The sequence below is a fragment of the Manacus vitellinus genome, unplaced genomic scaffold, assembly GCF_001715985.3.
Source record: "Manacus vitellinus isolate BGI_N305 unplaced genomic scaffold, ASM171598v3 scaffold_0_pilon, whole genome shotgun sequence".
NCBI classification, from domain to species: domain Eukaryota; kingdom Metazoa; phylum Chordata; class Aves; order Passeriformes; family Pipridae; genus Manacus; species Manacus vitellinus.
The window spans coordinates 37,895,283-37,912,862 of NW_021938789.1; the positions used below are offsets into that span (position 1 = coordinate 37,895,283).

The 17,580-nt window shown below is 39.4% G+C and overlaps 2 protein-coding genes across 2 annotated transcripts; one reads left to right on the forward strand and one right to left on the reverse strand.

The window, feature by feature from the left end:
- Nucleotides 1-1,037: 1,037 nt before the first annotated feature.
- On the forward strand, nucleotides 1,038-8,168 carry FGA (fibrinogen alpha chain). Its single transcript, XM_008933152.2, has 6 exons — nucleotides 1,038-1,170; nucleotides 2,941-3,069; nucleotides 4,418-4,601; nucleotides 4,901-5,046; nucleotides 5,949-6,957; nucleotides 7,314-8,168. The coding sequence occupies exons 1-6, from the start codon at nucleotides 1,120-1,122 to the stop codon at nucleotides 8,021-8,023; spliced, it is 2,229 nt and encodes a 742-aa protein (XP_008931400.1). The 5' UTR covers nucleotides 1,038-1,119; the 3' UTR covers nucleotides 8,024-8,168.
- A 1,767-nt stretch (nucleotides 8,169-9,935) lies between these two features.
- Nucleotides 9,936-17,385, reverse strand: FGB (fibrinogen beta chain). Its single transcript, XM_008933153.3, has 8 exons — nucleotides 17,244-17,385; nucleotides 15,477-15,680; nucleotides 14,061-14,244; nucleotides 13,245-13,472; nucleotides 12,520-12,633; nucleotides 11,877-11,999; nucleotides 11,405-11,690; nucleotides 9,936-10,522 (listed from the first exon to the last, which is right to left on the reverse strand). Exons 1-8 carry the CDS (start codon nucleotides 17,316-17,318, stop codon nucleotides 10,294-10,296), a joined length of 1,443 nt encoding a protein of 480 aa, XP_008931401.1. The 5' UTR covers nucleotides 17,319-17,385; the 3' UTR covers nucleotides 9,936-10,293.
- Between the last annotated feature and the right edge of the window lie 195 nt (nucleotides 17,386-17,580).

Here is a 17,580-nt window from a genome sequence, read left to right on the forward strand (position 1 = left end):
TTGAATTTAGTATGTTTTACAATGTCAGAGTTAAGCTTAAATGTGTTCCTGTAAAGCAGAATGTGATAAAATGTTGTACCCTGTTGATGATGGAGAGTTTTGTGTCATGCAGTTTTAAAAAGCCAAGAGAGTTTTGTTTCTTTAACTGAATACATCCACATTTACTCTAGCAAAGGTTTTTTTGCTCATTCCTGATCACTGCAGTGCAACTTTTGAGCTGGGCAGCATCTCTCAAGTGTCTGACAGCCATGTATGACCCTCCCCAGTAACAGTAAGGCTTGTTATAGAGATCACGGAAGCAAGACAATATCAAAAGTTGCCACACAGACTATACTCATCATATAACCTATTAGGGAGCCATGACTCCTTAGGAAGATTTAATTATGCTTAAGATTTGTTCTGAGACATTTTCAAGTACCACTCTACTGTGCTCTTCGTAAATATACATTTTAAACAAATCCTACTTGATAAAAATTATAATACGCTATTGGTGTAAGAAACAGCACAATGTTAAACCCATCATGTATTCCACAAATACCACCAAGACCATAAACTGATGTAAGTTGGTCTCTGCACCTCAGGAATTAATTTAGGTTGATGACCACATGGTCACAGATAAACTGTATTAACCTTTCTTAGACTAATACCTGCTCTGGAACATCCAGTGGATTTCACAGCAGTGGAACATAGTCACACAGAAAGGGCAAACCCATTACTTCCTTTTTCAGATGACACCTCTTTGATTATGCAGCTAAATGCCCATCACACAGAGTGTGTGTCTTCCAGAAAATGAGCATTGCTGGATCCCGCTAGGTCCTGCATACATCTTAGTTGAACATCCAGTGACGAGAAACAACTGTAGACAGATTTTTTTTCCTGGAACTCGTGGTGTTGCCAGCATGTTGGTGTTGTACAAACTTATCTGGAGCAAATAACATCAGAAACTTGTGCAAGAGGCCTTAAGTAATCACTGAAGGGGGAGGGGGGTAGTTGGTGTGTTTTTTCTACAAACAGAGGGGAGCATAATGATTAATCCCAGCTTCACATTCAGGTTTAAATTGCACTAAAAGACTGGTGAAGAGCATCCTTTCAGTCAGAGTTCTTGCTCTTCTCCTGAAGATGATACCTTTGAGGATCCTCTGTGTTTTGCTGGGCCTCAGCATACCTTGGGTATGAGTTTACTTACTTGACTCTTTATATATCTTTCTGTTTTGAATAGTAAACATTTATTTAATGTTCATTAATAAATTTAGATAAATTTTGGCTGTCATTTAGCTTGTAAAATTCAATGCACACATATATGCACAAGCTTACTGTAACCACCTCACTGATGTACTTTCATTAGTAGTTCTTAACTATCCAGCTCTCTATGGTTTTGCTTATTTGGTTTTGCTGAGTCTGCCTGGCTTCAAGAGGAGCAAAACATATACATGAACATGAATTCATAGATTCATGGGTGATGCTGTAAGTCTTAGAAATAACTTATTGGATGCTAGTGACTCCAGCCGTTCAAGAATTTTCATGTCCTTTGGACAGTATTTCAGCAGGATTTTCCACCTACAAATGATACACAGTACCTTTATTATGAAATACATATTTAAAAACAAGGATTCTTGTGGCAGCAATGTCAGCTGAAACTGGAGCTAAATAAGAATCAAATTTTAGATAAGGAAAGAGACAAAATTGTTTTTCAACCATGCTAACATAGCCTTGCTTTTTTCTCATTGAGGATTCAGTCTATAATCTTATGTTAGATTCTTTACATTTCTCTTTGTAACTATTTATTTTTTGAAGGAAGTGCATGTTTTAACAAATGATAGAAATTATAGGAAGCAGTTGGGACAAAACAGAAGCAGCCATGTTGGAGCTGTCAGTGCCCAAAGGGCATTTGTGATTTTATGTGTTACCTTTAGGAGGCACTTGGGTTGGATCAAGTAATTAATTAATAAAACTAGTGTGAATGTGCTGATTTTAATAAAGACATTCCAGTTCCCCAGAGTGGTTCTGACCCTAGAGGTTAGAATTAGGATTTCCTTCTCAGCCTCAGAATTAATCATTAATAATCATCATAATAATTAATATTTAATATTGTAAATCTTTAATTATGATGTTTGAAAAATAAAAAAGGCATGCAGAGGAATCCAGTCAGACCTAATTACATTTCAAGCCCTAAAACAGGGCTTTTTTAATGAACAAGGATAATTTTACAGTCTTTTACTGATAAAACTTTAGGAATCCTTATCATGTTTTGGCTTAGAATTAGTTTGTATATATAACTTTTTCTTCTCAGACTTGAAGAAAACCTCAGTATATTTATTTCTCTTCTTTCCATAAGCAGAGTGAAATCCATTCATGACTGACATTATTATTTTAATTATTAGTTTCTTGCTCTTTTGCAAGGCAAAACAGTATTATAAGCTTGCAGTTAGTAACTGTGATTAAAATCAGGAACACTAATGGGAAACCTCTTCATATATATCTTTAAGTCAGTTTTGTATAGACTGAAGGTGGTAAAGCGACAATAAGAATTTTAAAGTATTGCAGCAAATAGAAATAGAACATAGGATTTTTTAAATATTTGCTTTAACTTACCCAGTTTCAATCTAATTTCAAGTTAATTTTATATTTACACACAGAACAAAATATTTATGTGGAATGATATTAGCATAATATATCCTGAGCATCACTAGCTCTCTACATAGCTGCATTAATTTTAGGAGATATAAGCTTTACTCTGAGAAAACAAACAAAATCATAACTTACAATAAATGTTGAGAATAAAATCCTTGCACTGTTTGGTGTGGTGCTTACCAGATGGCTGTGATTGCCACATATCAGCTGTGCCACTAAGTGTTGGAGGCCATCAGCATTATGTTTCTGTTCTCTTGACAGCTGTTTAGTTAATCTCAATTTTGCTTTTCCCCTTTTTCCTCCTGGCAGGCACAAGCTGGAGAGAGTACCTTTGAAGAGTTGGGTGCAGGAGTGCGTGGTCCCAGGATTGTGGAGCACATGTCCCAGTCCACCTGCCAGTATGAGAAGAACTGGCCCATCTGTGCTGATGATGACTGGGTGAGCTCTTAGCTCTGGGGTGAAAATGGGGCCTGTCCATAGGGCACTCACAGACCTCAGCCAGATCACTGCAATAGGTGCCACACAGCCTTGGGTATTACGTCTGAGGAAGGATAGGTAACACTTCAGTTTGGGGCAGCCTGGAGAGATCTCCTGTGGGAAAGAAAGAAAGAAAGAAAGAAAGAAAGAAGAAAACAAGGAGAAAGAAAGAGGGAGAAGCTTGCAGTGGTGCAGAATGAGAAGAGAAAGTAAGTCTGGAAAAGAAAGATTAAATTAAAGAAGGCTAATCCTAGAAAAACAGAAGAAGCATTTCTTTTCAGAATTCTGATATTGCCATTTCTGGAGTTGGTAAGAGAAGGGCACCGGAAAGAAAGATGTGAGACAAAGAAAAGAAATAGCTAGAAATCACATACTCTTCACTAGTTACTTTTTAGGAAGTCAGATTACAAGATGCTCGGTAAAAGTTTCATAGTGATTGACTGGAGAAGTCTGAGGGGAGACCTTGCAGTCTACAAGTTCCTCATGAGGGGAAGAGGAGGGGCAGGCACTGATCTCTTCTCTGTGGTGACCAGTGACAGGACCTGAGGGAATGGCCTGTCAAGGCAGTTTAGGTTGGATATTAGAAAAAAGGTTTTTCACCCAGAGTGTGGTTCAGTACTGGAACAGGTTCCTCAGGGAAGTGGTCACAGCACCAAGCCTGACAGAGTTCAAGAAGTGTTTGGTTGATACTCTCAGGCACATGGTGTGACTCTTGGGGATGGTCCTGTGCAGGGCCACAAGTTGGACTCGATGATCCTTGTGGGTCAACCTTCCAACTCAGCATATTCTGTGATTCTGTGATTCTGTGATTCTGTGATTCTGTGATTCTGTGATTCTGTGATTCTGTGATTCTGTGATTCTGTGGCTAGATGTCTTCATATATAAACTATTAATTTCTCTCTTTCTTGCCTTTTGCATCTCAGTCCGTTTCTATGCTACATTTATTTGATGACATCTTGGCAAAGAGATTAATTCTGTAAGAACATTCAGATTTTCGGACAAAAACTTCACTTAAAAAAGTTGGCCTCTAATATCCTTGCTCAAACCAGACAACAGACTTCTTACAGCAGCCCTTTAGAAAATATGTGTGTGTTTGTATATATATATTTATGAAATAAATATATATGTGTATTTAATCTCACCCATGAGGAACAGAGGAGAGAGAAAACTGCAAGTTTACTTGTTCCTCACCCCATGTTTATGGTAGGTTTTTGAGGATAAGCTTTACTGATCAGGGTTTTTTTTATCATTACACAAAATGTTTACTTGTGAGGATTTTAACACAATTATTTCCCTCTTCCAATTTTAGGGTACCAAATGTCCATCAGGCTGCAGAATGCAAGGACTGATTGATGAAATGGACCAGGATTACAGTCGCAGAATAGACAAAATCAAAAGGCTGCTTGCAGATAATCAAAACAACTATAAAAAATCCAATCAGATAATTGTGGAAACTGTAAATGTACTAAAACCAAACCTGGACAGTGCTAATCGTGAGTATCTCGCACACAGTTTTATTACCCATTGCCGAATTATTCTTTTTTGTGAATAAGCAATATGCAGTGAAAATATGTGCTGCACTGGACATAATTGTCAAGAACCAGAATAAACATAATAATAGACTCATAATAGACTCTTAACTGCTAGTTAGTAAAAACTAACACAATTTTTATCTGCTCAGTACTATGAGAAATATGTTCTAAATTATGTGTTTAATTACATATCCTAAAATACGATACACAATTAGGAAAGAAAATCACATGCATAGCTGACTGAGGCATTTCTGTTTCAGAGGTTGATGAGACTTATGGTCTCGTGTCAGGAGAGCTGAGACGGAGAATTGTGACATTAAAACAGAGAGTTGTCACTCAGGTAAACAGAATTAAAGCTCTGCAGAGCAGCATCCAGGAGCAAGTGGTGGAGATGAAACGCTTAGAGGTAGGTATCTGCTACACAGCTTCCATTCTTTCCAGGGCTTAGCTACAGAAAGAGGATTTATTCCTTATACTGTTCATGGTGAGCAGTGCTCTCCCTGGAAGAAAACATGGTGCAACTCTCACAGGATCTGACTGGCTGAGACAAATCCCCAAATGAGTTGCTTTCTGTGCATCTTGGTATTCTATTTCCACTCTGTGGGAACCAGCGTGAGCTCCATAGGACTCCTGGTCCCATCTGCTCCTTCTGCTCTCAGTTATCTGCTGATAACTGGTTCTGTATGAGGCATTTCTCCTCCTGTAAGGAGCTGCTGAGCAGTTAGGAGGTGGATGTGCTCTGTTCATCCCCATGCTGCCACTGCTGCTCAGAGCCAGAGCTGGCATTAGAACCCGCGTTATAACTGCAGCCAGTTCTTCTGGGGATAATGCAAGGAAATGTCCTATTTTTGATGCCTGGATCAGAAATCCAGCATTTGAGAAAGCAATGGTAACCCCATGATGGCAGGCCTCACAGCAGGGCCATGACAGGCTTTGGGACAATCCAGTGTCTTCCCCTCTCCTTGGTGAACCCATTTCTGCCCCAGTCCACAGAGAAAGCATTCCCAGCTCTGCAGCATTCCTTTCAAACCCAGGAAGACACCCCTATACCTCGAGAATAAAGGGAGCAGAGATTGGGAACGTGCTACAGTGGAACTCCATGGAACTCATGTGCACTGTGCTATTGCATGTGTTGTATTTACAATGGAAATAAACCTATGATGATTTCAAAACTGAACTTTGAAAAGTTCAGCTGTAGGTGGGAGGTACAAGGGCAGCTCCCATCTTTTTCCTGTTCAGTAAAGGATATCCTTACTTGAGGAAGTCAGGAAAGCTCCCTAACCAAATTATTTCTCTCTGGTTATGTAGGTGGACATTGATATTAAGATACGAGCTTGTAAAGGAACCTGTGCTAGAAGTTTTGACTACCAGGTGGACAAAGAAAGCTACGACAACATCCAGAAGCAGCTTGCCCAAGCCAGCTCCATCAACTTGAACCCAGAGCTTCAACCAACCACCCTGAGCACACTGAAAATGAGGCCACTTAAGGACTCCAATGTTCCTGATCATTTTAAGCATAAGCCTCTGCCAGAAATGCAAGCTCTGAACATAATTAATGACATCAAACAGATGCAAGTGGTATTAGAAAGACCAGAAACAGAGAGAAACCCTTCCCGAGGAGACAGCCCGTATCACAAGTCAGAATCAAGGGGGGATGGACCTCTATATACCAGCAAACTAGTTACTCCTCCTCATGGGAGAGAAACCCTTAGTCTGGAAGACAAAACCTCCTCCACTGTTCGTAGATGCACCAAAACTACCACCAAAAAAATTGTCAGTGGCCCTGATGGCCCTAGGGAAGAAGTAGTTGAGAAAACAATTTCTTCTGATGGCTCAGACTGCTCCTATATACATGGAGCAGAAAATGCTGGAGGGGAAGGGAGCACCTACCATTTTAGTGGTGCAGATGGCATGCACAAGCTAGAGATGTTACGCCCTGAGCTAGAGTCATTTTTTGCCCCTGATTCTCCATCCACTGCTAGTAAGCACATTACTGGCACAAGCAGTACCAGTCATTCAGGGACTTATGGGGCAAAAGACAAATTTGCAGACTTAGGAGAGGTGGAGGAAGATGACTTTGCAGGACTTTTCCCATCTGGATTCCCATCTGGCAGTGCAAGTCACTCCAAGTCTGTAGTGACCAGCAGTTTCAACAAGGGAGGCTCTACTTTTGAGACCAAATCAGTAAAGACCCGTGGAATAACTGAGCAGCTAGGTGGGGTGGAACATGATCAGAGTGCAGAGGACACCCCAGACTTTCAGGCACGCAGCTTCAGATCACCAGCAGTGAAGCGAAGGACAGCCAACACTGGGAAAGGTAGTTATTGAGGTAGTGGAGCTGAACTCCATCCATAACCAAACTGACTTGTTTTAGATACTATAGTACAACAGTGTGATGATAAAATGTAAGCACTGTGTCTGTTTGTTGCCACCTCGAAACAAAAGGGAAACTATTTCATTAATACTCGGGTATTACGTAGACAATTCACAATTTAAGAAGTATGTAAAGTTTTCTTTTCTGAATTCTTTTTAATGTTGCCTGTCACTATACCTAGTGTACTCCACAACATGTTTAACAATTTTCCTCTGAACTATTGGTATTTGGATTCCTCTGAACCTTTTATTAAATTTTGCTGATAACTTCTGTCAAACCAGATCAACTTTTTTTTTTAGACTGTGATGATATCCGCCAGAAACACACTTCTGGTGCCAAAAGTGGCATTTTCAAAATCAAGCCAGCGGGATCGAATAAGGTCTTGTCTGTTTATTGCGACCAAGAGACCACTTTGGGAGGATGGCTATTGATCCAACAGAGAATGGATGGATCAGTGAATTTTAACCGGACCTGGCAAGACTACAAGAGAGGTTTCGGCAGCGTGGATGGCAGAGGGCGAGGAGAGTTTTGGCTGGGCAATGAAAACATGCACTTGCTGACTCAAAATGATACTCTCCTTCGGGTAGAGTTAGAGGACTGGGATGGAAATGCTGTGTATGCAGAGTATATCGTACAGGTAGGGTCTGAAGCAGAAGGGTATGCCCTTACTGTGTCTTCCTACGAGGGCACCGCTGGGGATGCACTGATTGCTGGCTGGCTGGAAGAGGGCACTGAATACACGTCCCATGCCCAGATGAAGTTCAGCACCTTTGACCTGGACCAGGACCATTGGGAGGAGAACTGTGCAGAGATGTATGGGGGCGGATGGTGGTACAACAGCTGCCAGGCAGCCAACCTCAATGGCATTTACTACCTGGGAGGCCACTATGACCCCAGGTACAATGTTCCTTATGAGATCGAAAATGGCATAGTCTGGCTGCCATTTAAAGCCTCTGACTATTCCCTCAAAACTGTTAGAATGAAAATCAGGCCCATAGAAACCCTGTAGAAAGACAGGCTTTTAATGTGTGTTACGAGTACAAGTTGAAAAGTTTTTTTTATATATATATATGCATGATGTACCTTTACTCTGTGAATTTGAAGGCAACTGGATATATCTGTGGCTTAAAAAATAAACAATGATTAATTATTAACAGAAGAGTTCTTTGATCTTATTTTTAGCTGAAAAACCTTTTCAAGGACATACTGATTTAAAAACCCTTTTAATATGAACTTTCTCTATGTCTTTGACTGTGTCTTTGTCTACGTCTTTGGCAGCTCACGCCTTGGCTTGAGATAAAAATATTTATAATTTGAATTATTTATTTTGTTTAGGAGTGCTAAAGAAGTAAAAAAATTTAGAAGTATGTTCATAACAAGATCCCGCCTCCACTAACATGAACTGTGAAAGTCTGACCAAGTTCAACACTCACTATTCTAGGCCATCTCCTCTTATTTCTATTTCAAGGGGGGCACAACAGCAGTGGGAGTCAGTTCTCAGGCAGAACTGAGAGTGGTTTGGGTTCTCACTCTTGCCACAGACACCTAACATGGAGTACACTTTGATAAACAATGCATGCTTTTTGAGACTGACTTTTAAGGATCTCTTAAGCTTTGATTTTATAAATATATAGACCTTCCATCCCATTGATGATTTGTAGATAGCTTACCATGCATACTGTAGCTTCAAAATAAGACAGATCCATGATAACTCATCAAAATACAACTCCCAAAACAGGCTGTTATTTTCTAGCAATCACTAAAAGGTTATGACTCTAACCAGCACAAGTAAGATGAGGAGCACCTGAATCTTTCTCAGTACATGTGCCAAGCAAGGGTTTTTATATAGATAAGGGGTCTACATCAGCTTGCTGACAGTGTGTGGTAAGGATCTTTTAGAAAAAAAGCTGGCTGCATTGAAAACCAGTTATATTGGTTACACAATTATAGAAGAATGTGTTGTATTTACCTTTATATCTTATGACATAAAATTACACAAGTATTTACACTGTTCAATATTTCTGTGCTTCTATTGAGAAACAAGCATGAAGAAACTTCCTTGTCTCTGATCTCATTGGCATGTTGCATACCATTTATCACTATCATCAAATACTGGCAAAGCAGCTCACTTTTAGCCTTTTGTCAGTGCTTCTCAAACACAGCCACTGACTAACCTTTTTGGAAAGTTTGCTGAAGAGCAAAGACCTCTTTATAGTCACGTGTGAAGAACTGTCTTTGCTTTTGGAAAACAGGCTTGTCCTTTACACGTTGTGTTTTTGTTCCTTAGCCTCAGTGGAAGCCTGCCTGTGGGGATGCAGAATGTTTGTGCTCATGTAGTGAGATGCTGCCATTATGTCTCCTTCTTGTCCTCCTGGGCTTCACAGATTAAATAAACACTAGAGGTTTCAGATGGGACCCATCCACCCTAGTGATCTGGGTCCCTTCCTTTATGGAGGAAAGCAGTCCCCTTTGAGAAATGTTGATCCTGTCTACCAGGGCTGGGAAGTCTTATCTTTCTCTGCACCAGGGTGCCCAGACCACTAGTTCTATTGTAATACCCAACCTCCACCTATCCTGTGATTGGAGTCATTAATTACTCTAGTCCCATGAGAGTGATTGTGTGAAAGACATACTGTATTTTATTCTATAATAAAAGGATATGGGGTGGTGGGAGGGATATTAAGAGGCACAGTGTGTGAACCAGGTCCCAGAAAAGGGCATATTTTATCCAGTGTACAGGATATGAGCTGAGTGGTGACCTACCCATTTGTTCAATACTATCTTTTCACTTCATTCCTGCTCAACTTGTTAAGCAGGTAGTTATTGTTACTTATAAAAGAAAATAACTGTCCCTTATTTAGGGGAATGTGTTTCCTTCTCCCCAGATTATACATAAATAATTAGGAACCATGTGAAAAATATTTTAGTTTTAAGACTTTAATTTTTAGAAAACATTTTAAAATAATGCTCTCCCTCTTTAAAAGTGGTATAGAAGACCTTTGTAAAAGAGCAAAACAAGTTGGGTTGGGGTTTTCAGTGTTATTCTATACTAGTTAATTCTGTCTTATGAACAAATGAAAAATGGAATACACTTGTAAGTTATCTTTATCAGTCAGTTTTTGATTTACATTTGACATAGCTTTTCACTTTAGGTCACAATATGCTTGTATATACATATTTATTTTTCATGTGTAAAGACAAGCCTAAATATCATGCTCAAAAGATAACCACGTACAAATACTGAAAGGAAATCCCTGATTCTGCACACTTTGATAATGGTTATTGTGGAAAGTATGGCCGGATTTTCATGCTCATCTTCTTCATGGAATACCATGACCCTTTCCAGTTCATCCATACAACACCATCATCTGTACCATGTTTTGCCATATCCCAGCTGTAGGTCCCTCCCCAGTAGTATCTGCCATTGGGGTTGGCTGAGTGGCAGCGGTTGTACCACCATCCACCACCATCTTCTTTGGAGCACTGTTTTCTTGGGTCTGCAGTTGACCTGATGAGGGGGAAAAAATGTGTTGAGAGTAACAGATATCATATAAGCAAACAGATCAACAGAGTACAGACACCTGCCCATATACTGAAATTTTCAAACCATAATAAACATTTAAACTCCTCTCTGAACTTTCTGTAAAAGCTTGACCATCTCAAGTGTATGCTACACAGTGCACTTGGAAGGTGAAGCAGCTAAGAAAAAAATAGTTAAATTCTAGCTGCATCTCTTTGGGAATGTCATTTTAGTTTATTGATTGATAACTACAATTACTTGCAGTTCATAACGATAATTACAATATCAATGAAATTTAAAGATAGAAAACAATGAGAAATGTATGTCTAATCTAAACAATTCCTTTATTCATGACTATGTAATTAGGTACTAAGCAGAGTTTAGAGATACGGTGCTCAATTATGTACTTTACAACTGAGTTCCTGTCTTCTGAGTAGGCAGAACTTTGTCTCTTCAATGGACATGCTACCTGTCTCTTTCTTCAGGAACCATTATACGTTACTGGAGAGAGCATCAATATTCCTACTTAGCAAGACAGTGTCCTCAGCACTGCCGCCATCAGTCTCTGACAATGAACATATCGCATCCAGATTTGCTGATTTGCCTACGGTAAGTAATTCAATAAAATTGAATCAATACAATTCAGCATGCTTGCTTCTTACTTGGCTGTGGAATGTCACTAACCTAATACACAGTTTTACCCGTCCTTGGCTACACCAAGGGAATCGCATGGACGTTTGGCTGCTGGCTTGCAGGGATAAAACATATTTCGAGATATTACGACAACTAACATAAAATTAGAGAAATATTCTATATTCAGCTCTATTTTAAGCTCTATTTTTATTTTAAATGTTTAGTGTGAGTACATACCATCCATCGTTGTCTCTGTCATAAGTACTGAAGAACATGCCATTGTGAATTGTCATTGTCCTGTTTTCTCCATGCACTTGTGAAGCTCCTTCCATTAGTGCATTGCCTGCATTGCCTTTGTAGTTACTAACTGAAAGCTGATACTTGTTTCCTTCATTCTGTATGGTGAAACCTCCATAATGAGCTGATACCTTATCACCATTCCAGTCCTCCATTTCAATTAAAACTTCAGTGGGCCCTATTTTGGTAAGCTGGCTGATCTTGTCATTTCCAAGCCAATATTCACCTGAGAAGCAACAAGTGAGAACTCCGTGAAATAGACTTCCCAATATACTTCAAGGCAACTTTATTATTTGCCAATGGGTCTACTGAAGTGGATTAGTTAATTTCAAGAAAGTCAAAGAGCTTCAAAAAATAGGATCAAACAGTTTCAGTAAGAAGAGCTCTTTGAGTTTCACGCTGTGTGTTTTACCTGGTGTATCACAGTAGTTCTTCCCTCCACTCTTTGCAAGATTTCCAAATCCTTTTTTATATTGATCCCATCTTCTCCCAAAATTAACACTGCCATCCTGGCGGTTCTGAATCAAAGTCCAGCCTACAGGAGCAACAGTATTTACATTAAATTGCCAGTACAAAAGGAGCATCAACCATTAAGATACAGTCCTTCTAACCTCATCTCAGGACAAGAAGAGCATATGGCTTCCTTGCAGCAGGTCATTCACTGCTTATGAGCTCAGCTTTGCCATTTTTGCTCACGCTTAAGTAGTACCTTGCTTCATAAGGAAAGGTGAAAAAAAGCAGAACCCGAAGGAATGCCCTGGTCTTTTGTCTAGCACATAGTAGCGAGGTAAGAAATGAACCAGACTCTCCTTGTCTGCCCACCTCGTCCATTCTGGCCATACTAAGATACCTACACTATTTATTTCCAGTTTCCTTATAGAAGTATCCTACTGTGCATCAGCAGATGACCAACGAGACTTTCCTGAATGAGTCAGATTTAATTCTCAAGTAATTACAAAAGGTATCACTTGTTTGTATAAAATGCAAATTACTAATTATCTTTTGTATCATTCATATTAATTATTATTTTAACAATATAATTATTTCACACTAACCTCCATTATCTGTTTCCATGTCACAGTATACTCTGTATGGTGTGACAAAAGGATCTGGCTGGATGAGGTACATTTCAGATGTCTCGCCTCCCTTTCTGATTATATCCTCACATTCTGCAAGAACAAACCGGAGACTGTTACTGGAAGAGCTGTGAACTTCTCCAACCCTCTTCTTATCCTTTGGTTTGCTGATTATAAGGGAAAAATTTTAAATATATATATATTATTCTATTTTCATTTTGATTTCTGTGACACATCAAGTAAAAGAACCAGGGAAGAAAGAACAATGCACCCACATTGTTCAGCTTTTCCAAATAGGAATTTCTAGGACTTCAAACTGAGTGATGGAAGACTATATACTTTACAATGAATTTTTGAAGTAGACAAGCTTGTGAAATAAGAATCAACCTTTCTTGACTGAAAAAAATCAAAAGTACAACTATGATCGTCACAAATGTATCACATCCACCTTACAAAGACCCTGAATCACATATTTCTTTAAAATGCTACTGGCCACTTGTGAAGACTGATATGGGGTAAGAGGATTTTTGGTCTGACCAATATAGGCATCCATAAAAGTTTTCTTTTTCATCTAGGATCATTTTCCGTCTTTCCTGCTCTCCTAATCAATTGCACAGGCTTCACAAACCAACTGAATGATACCTCTATCAGTTTTCACAGTGATATAAGTGGGAGAAAAGATGTCATAATAGTTGAATGAGTACCTTTGCCTGAAACCACTGGAATATTACAGGAAACAACACATGGGGAACGGCAGTAGTCCACCTGGGTTGCAATGGCATTTTCCAGTTTTTGGATCTTTTTGTGTAAAGAATCCACAACTGCACGAAGGACCCTGAGGCTAGATGGGATGTTATTATCCAGATTATCCTTTATATAATTATAATGCAATTCCACTTCTGTGTTGTACTGAGAAAGTAAATCCTCATTGTCTAGGAAAGCAAAGAGACGAAAAGCAAATTAGTTTTCAACATATTTTCCAGTTAGGAAATGCAGAGCAATCTGTAAGTACAATTTGAGATGCCACTTCTTTCCTTAGCAGGGAGGAAGGATAGGTATTTCTTTTGTTTAATTTTCTACAGTGTGCAAAAACTATGCAGATATTCTCAGGAAAGTGGTACATGTATACTGTTGTTTCTTTGCTAGCTAATAGATTTATCAGTGGTGCTATCTTCTGCCAAAGAGCTATAATTCACCAACCTCTTTCTGGGCAACCATGGTGCCAAGCCAGAGGCTGGTCATAAATGGATTGGATGGACATAGGAAAGCAGGTAAGGGGGTACACAAGACCCTTACATTTAGGGGCCTTATATGAATCTTGCTTTAGTATAAGATCCATTCCTTTGCCTCTCTCAAAGGTTTTTTTAAGATTTAAGAGGACCTGGTCATGGAAACCTGCTTTGCAGGTATTGCACTGTATTTTTAATTTTTTTTTTAAAGAAGTCCACTAACAAGTAACTGTAGGAATTCCAATGAAACTCCAATACCATTTACACGAGTAATTAATAGAAATAGCATACCCTTTCTTTGTTTTTGCCTCTTTGTCAGTTTATCTTCTAGAACAGTCACATATTCGAAGAAAGTTGAAGAGCTGTCAGACAGTTTGCTCACTTTATCTTTTAGATCACGAACAACTGGTTTCACATTCTTTTCCTGTTTTAGCAGTGTAGTTCGTAGCTCACATCCAGTTGGACACAGTACTCCCTTAAAAGAAGCAAAAAGGACTGTGAATAAAAGTCAAGATTAAAAAGTTCTAATCCTGTCAGTGAACAACCATACCTTTGAATGCACTGACAAATTTGTAATGTGAGACCAGATATTTAAGTGTCTAGATAAGGAATCCAGATATTCAACTTGCACAAAGAAGCTGCACTCTGAAGGTTGGGAAGGAGTCTGGAGTCCCTCAGGAGCACACTTTTTTGAAGCTTTTGAGAAAAGCCCTCTCTCTTCACACTTTTTTGGTCCCCTGTCTGTTTTTCCCTTTTCTGCACTGTTAAATGTTCATTGTGTTAAGCCACCTGAACTATGACTAAAGCCTGTCAGGAATTACCTGGTGCCTGTGCATGTTTATGTCTACCCCTTTCCTCTCTAACTGGCATCAGAGAATCAATCACATTCTCTACACATTGTTGTATGTATCTCTCATGAAATGAGAGAAGCTGAGCACCATTGCTTCTACAGTAGGTGCTGCACCATCAAGGACAGCAGTGTTTTAAAAAGAGATGGGAAATTCTGACATTCCGTGAGAACCAAAATACTCAGGCAGCATGGGACTCTACCACAACCATGTATTCATTAAGCTTTAGCAGACTTCATTTGTTGGCAACCTCCACACTCAAATCTGCTCTCAGACAGTAGGATGTCTCTCAGCACCGTCACAGCTTGCATTTTCCAGCAGGGAGCACAGGAGGGACCATGGGATAAACTACTGCAAGGCAGCAAGGTGTGTACTAGCTCTCAGAATGCTTGTATGCTCTTCTGTAAGAGCTGGGGCAGTGACCGATGGTAGACTATAGTTACATCTTGAAACTAGTTTTAAGAAAGACAAGGGAAATTGATTTTTTTTTGGTTCCTAGGATTCCTTAAGATTATCTGAAATTGAAGCCAGTGCTTCTGCAGAGGGTTTTCTGTCCTTAGTAGTTACCTACGCAAAGCCACATGGAAGGGACAGACTAACCCACAGATACTTCCTTTCCTCATTTATGGTTCAACTCTCATCTTCCCATCTTCACTGTAGGTGGACTCTGTGACTAATCCCATGGACTCTGTGACATTACTTTTCTGAATGCAGTCCTAGCAAATGCAAGCAAAATGGAGAAAAGCCAGACTGCTTTAAATGAACAACTGCCCCTCGATTGTCAGAGAAAACTCTGTGTTGGGTGTACTAGAAGAAAAGGACAGTATGTCACCAGCTGTCTCAACAGGCAGACACCTACCATCTCCTCCAGAGGATGCTTGCAGCCACCAGCATCGGGATAGATGATACGTTCTTTCTTTTCCCCCTTCTTCCCCGGTTTTGGGGGCCGGCGCCGGTATCCAGGCCCACTGATGGGAGGTGCCACAGGTCGGAGCGTGGGGGCCATCTCCCGCCTTTTGTCCACAGGTCGGTGGCCCCGAATGCCTAACACAGGGGTGTCATCCTGCAGAGCCAGGGGGAGAGAAAACTCTCTGAATCTGGGATTGCTGTTGTAAAATGGGATGCACAGGGTGGAGGCATCTGTTCAGCACTCTTTAGTATTTTAAACAGCAAAGAAAGCCATGGAGTGGAATGAAAAAAGCCATAACAGAAATATTATAATGATATTATGTAAAAGTCATTGCTATGCCCGCCCTTGTAAGACTAGTCACACTCCCTCTACCTAAATACAGATAAACTAAAAAGTCTTCAAACCTAAGTAAAACAATATTTCAATAGCCAATTTTAACCAAGGAATAAATTTTCTATAGTTCAGAGACACTAAGCACCACAAAACTTGAAGTAGTAGGATACAAAATAAATAAATAAATAAAGTAATTAAAATCCTTGAGGCTAGGAAGCATATTCTGCAGCACATAATCAGTGTCACAGTTTTTTATTGGGCTACAGGAATATTTGTAAGGGCTCAGAAAATCAGGCCACAGTCAAATACATCATCGGGTCTCAGGCCACCTGCCAGCTATTAACTGATGAAATTAGGAAAAGCATTCGATAATATCCCTCAGAGTAGGTTTTCACAGCTCCCTCTGATGCATACTTTCCCCACATCTGCCAGAAATGGGAACATCTAAAAGGTTGAGTAGGGAAAACGGGTCTGGTCCCTAAGCACTTGTTCAAACTAAACTATTTAAATTAAGAGTTGTTTGAACCACTGAATCAAAACCTATGGCCATCTCCAATCCCACTCAAACTTAGCTGCAAATGACAAACATTTGCAAGGATCCAGGATTAGAGGCTTCAAGTGGTTTCAAAATAGGCAGCATACAAAACACAGAATTGCTGAAAATGATTTAACACATTAGTGTTAGCAGTAGTCAATATACAAACACAAATGCTGAGATTGTATAAGAGAGAAAATCTGACTGCCCTGACCTATTTAATTTTGCGGGGATTTTTGAACTATAAAAAAAATGTACCAAGACTCTAAATTGTGTTTCCCATTAAAATATTTTACTTAAGCAAAAATAAATATGTTAAGCCAAGTTAAATATGTTTAGACTGATTGCTCTTTTGTTTAGCAATTGTTACCACTCTGTTTCCAATGTAAAGCTATATGAACTGGCAGTTTATTTGGTTTTGCTTTTTTTCAATGTCTGCTGGATCACTGTCTTTGAGGCAGGACACGATTAATTACACATTTCTACTTCTTTGTACCTAAGACTAATTGTTTGTAACATCATATGTCAACACTACTAAATTAATATCCTTAAATAAATTTGGATAATATAACTAATATGAAATAACTAATCTTACCATCAAACATCCTTCATCCTCTAGAGAAAAAGAAATAGGAAGAAAATATCTCCAAACTCAGAAAATAACTATTGTGCAGTTACATATATAAAGGTTATTTTTTGAACACTTCACGTGGAACAGAACATGCATTGATCATCTTTTCCCACAGCTTCTAACTTAGCTAACTCACATGAGCTAAGACATGCATGCAACTAAATTAAATTAAATTAATTATTAATTATTAATTATTAATCAATATCAGTATTACAACCTCATCGTCATAGTCAATAGAGCCCTGGGATTTAACGGAGGAAACACAGAGCAGGAACAGCAGGAGCAGTCTCATGGTACTGGCTTGCTTGAGCAGCTCAGGGACCTTCTCTCAGCAGCAGCTCTGACGGGGAGAGGTTCCCTCTGTTCCTATATATATTGGAGGCATCACTAATTTCCTGCTTTGTGGGGATAGGACTAACCCTTCTGAGCAATCACTGTTTCTCTGTTAATATTCAACCTTTCTCTTCCCTGCATGCCTGGATACATGTTGTTGAGCAATTTCTCTGGATGACCCTTATCTATATGTCCCAGAGACCTCTGTTGATGCTGGCATC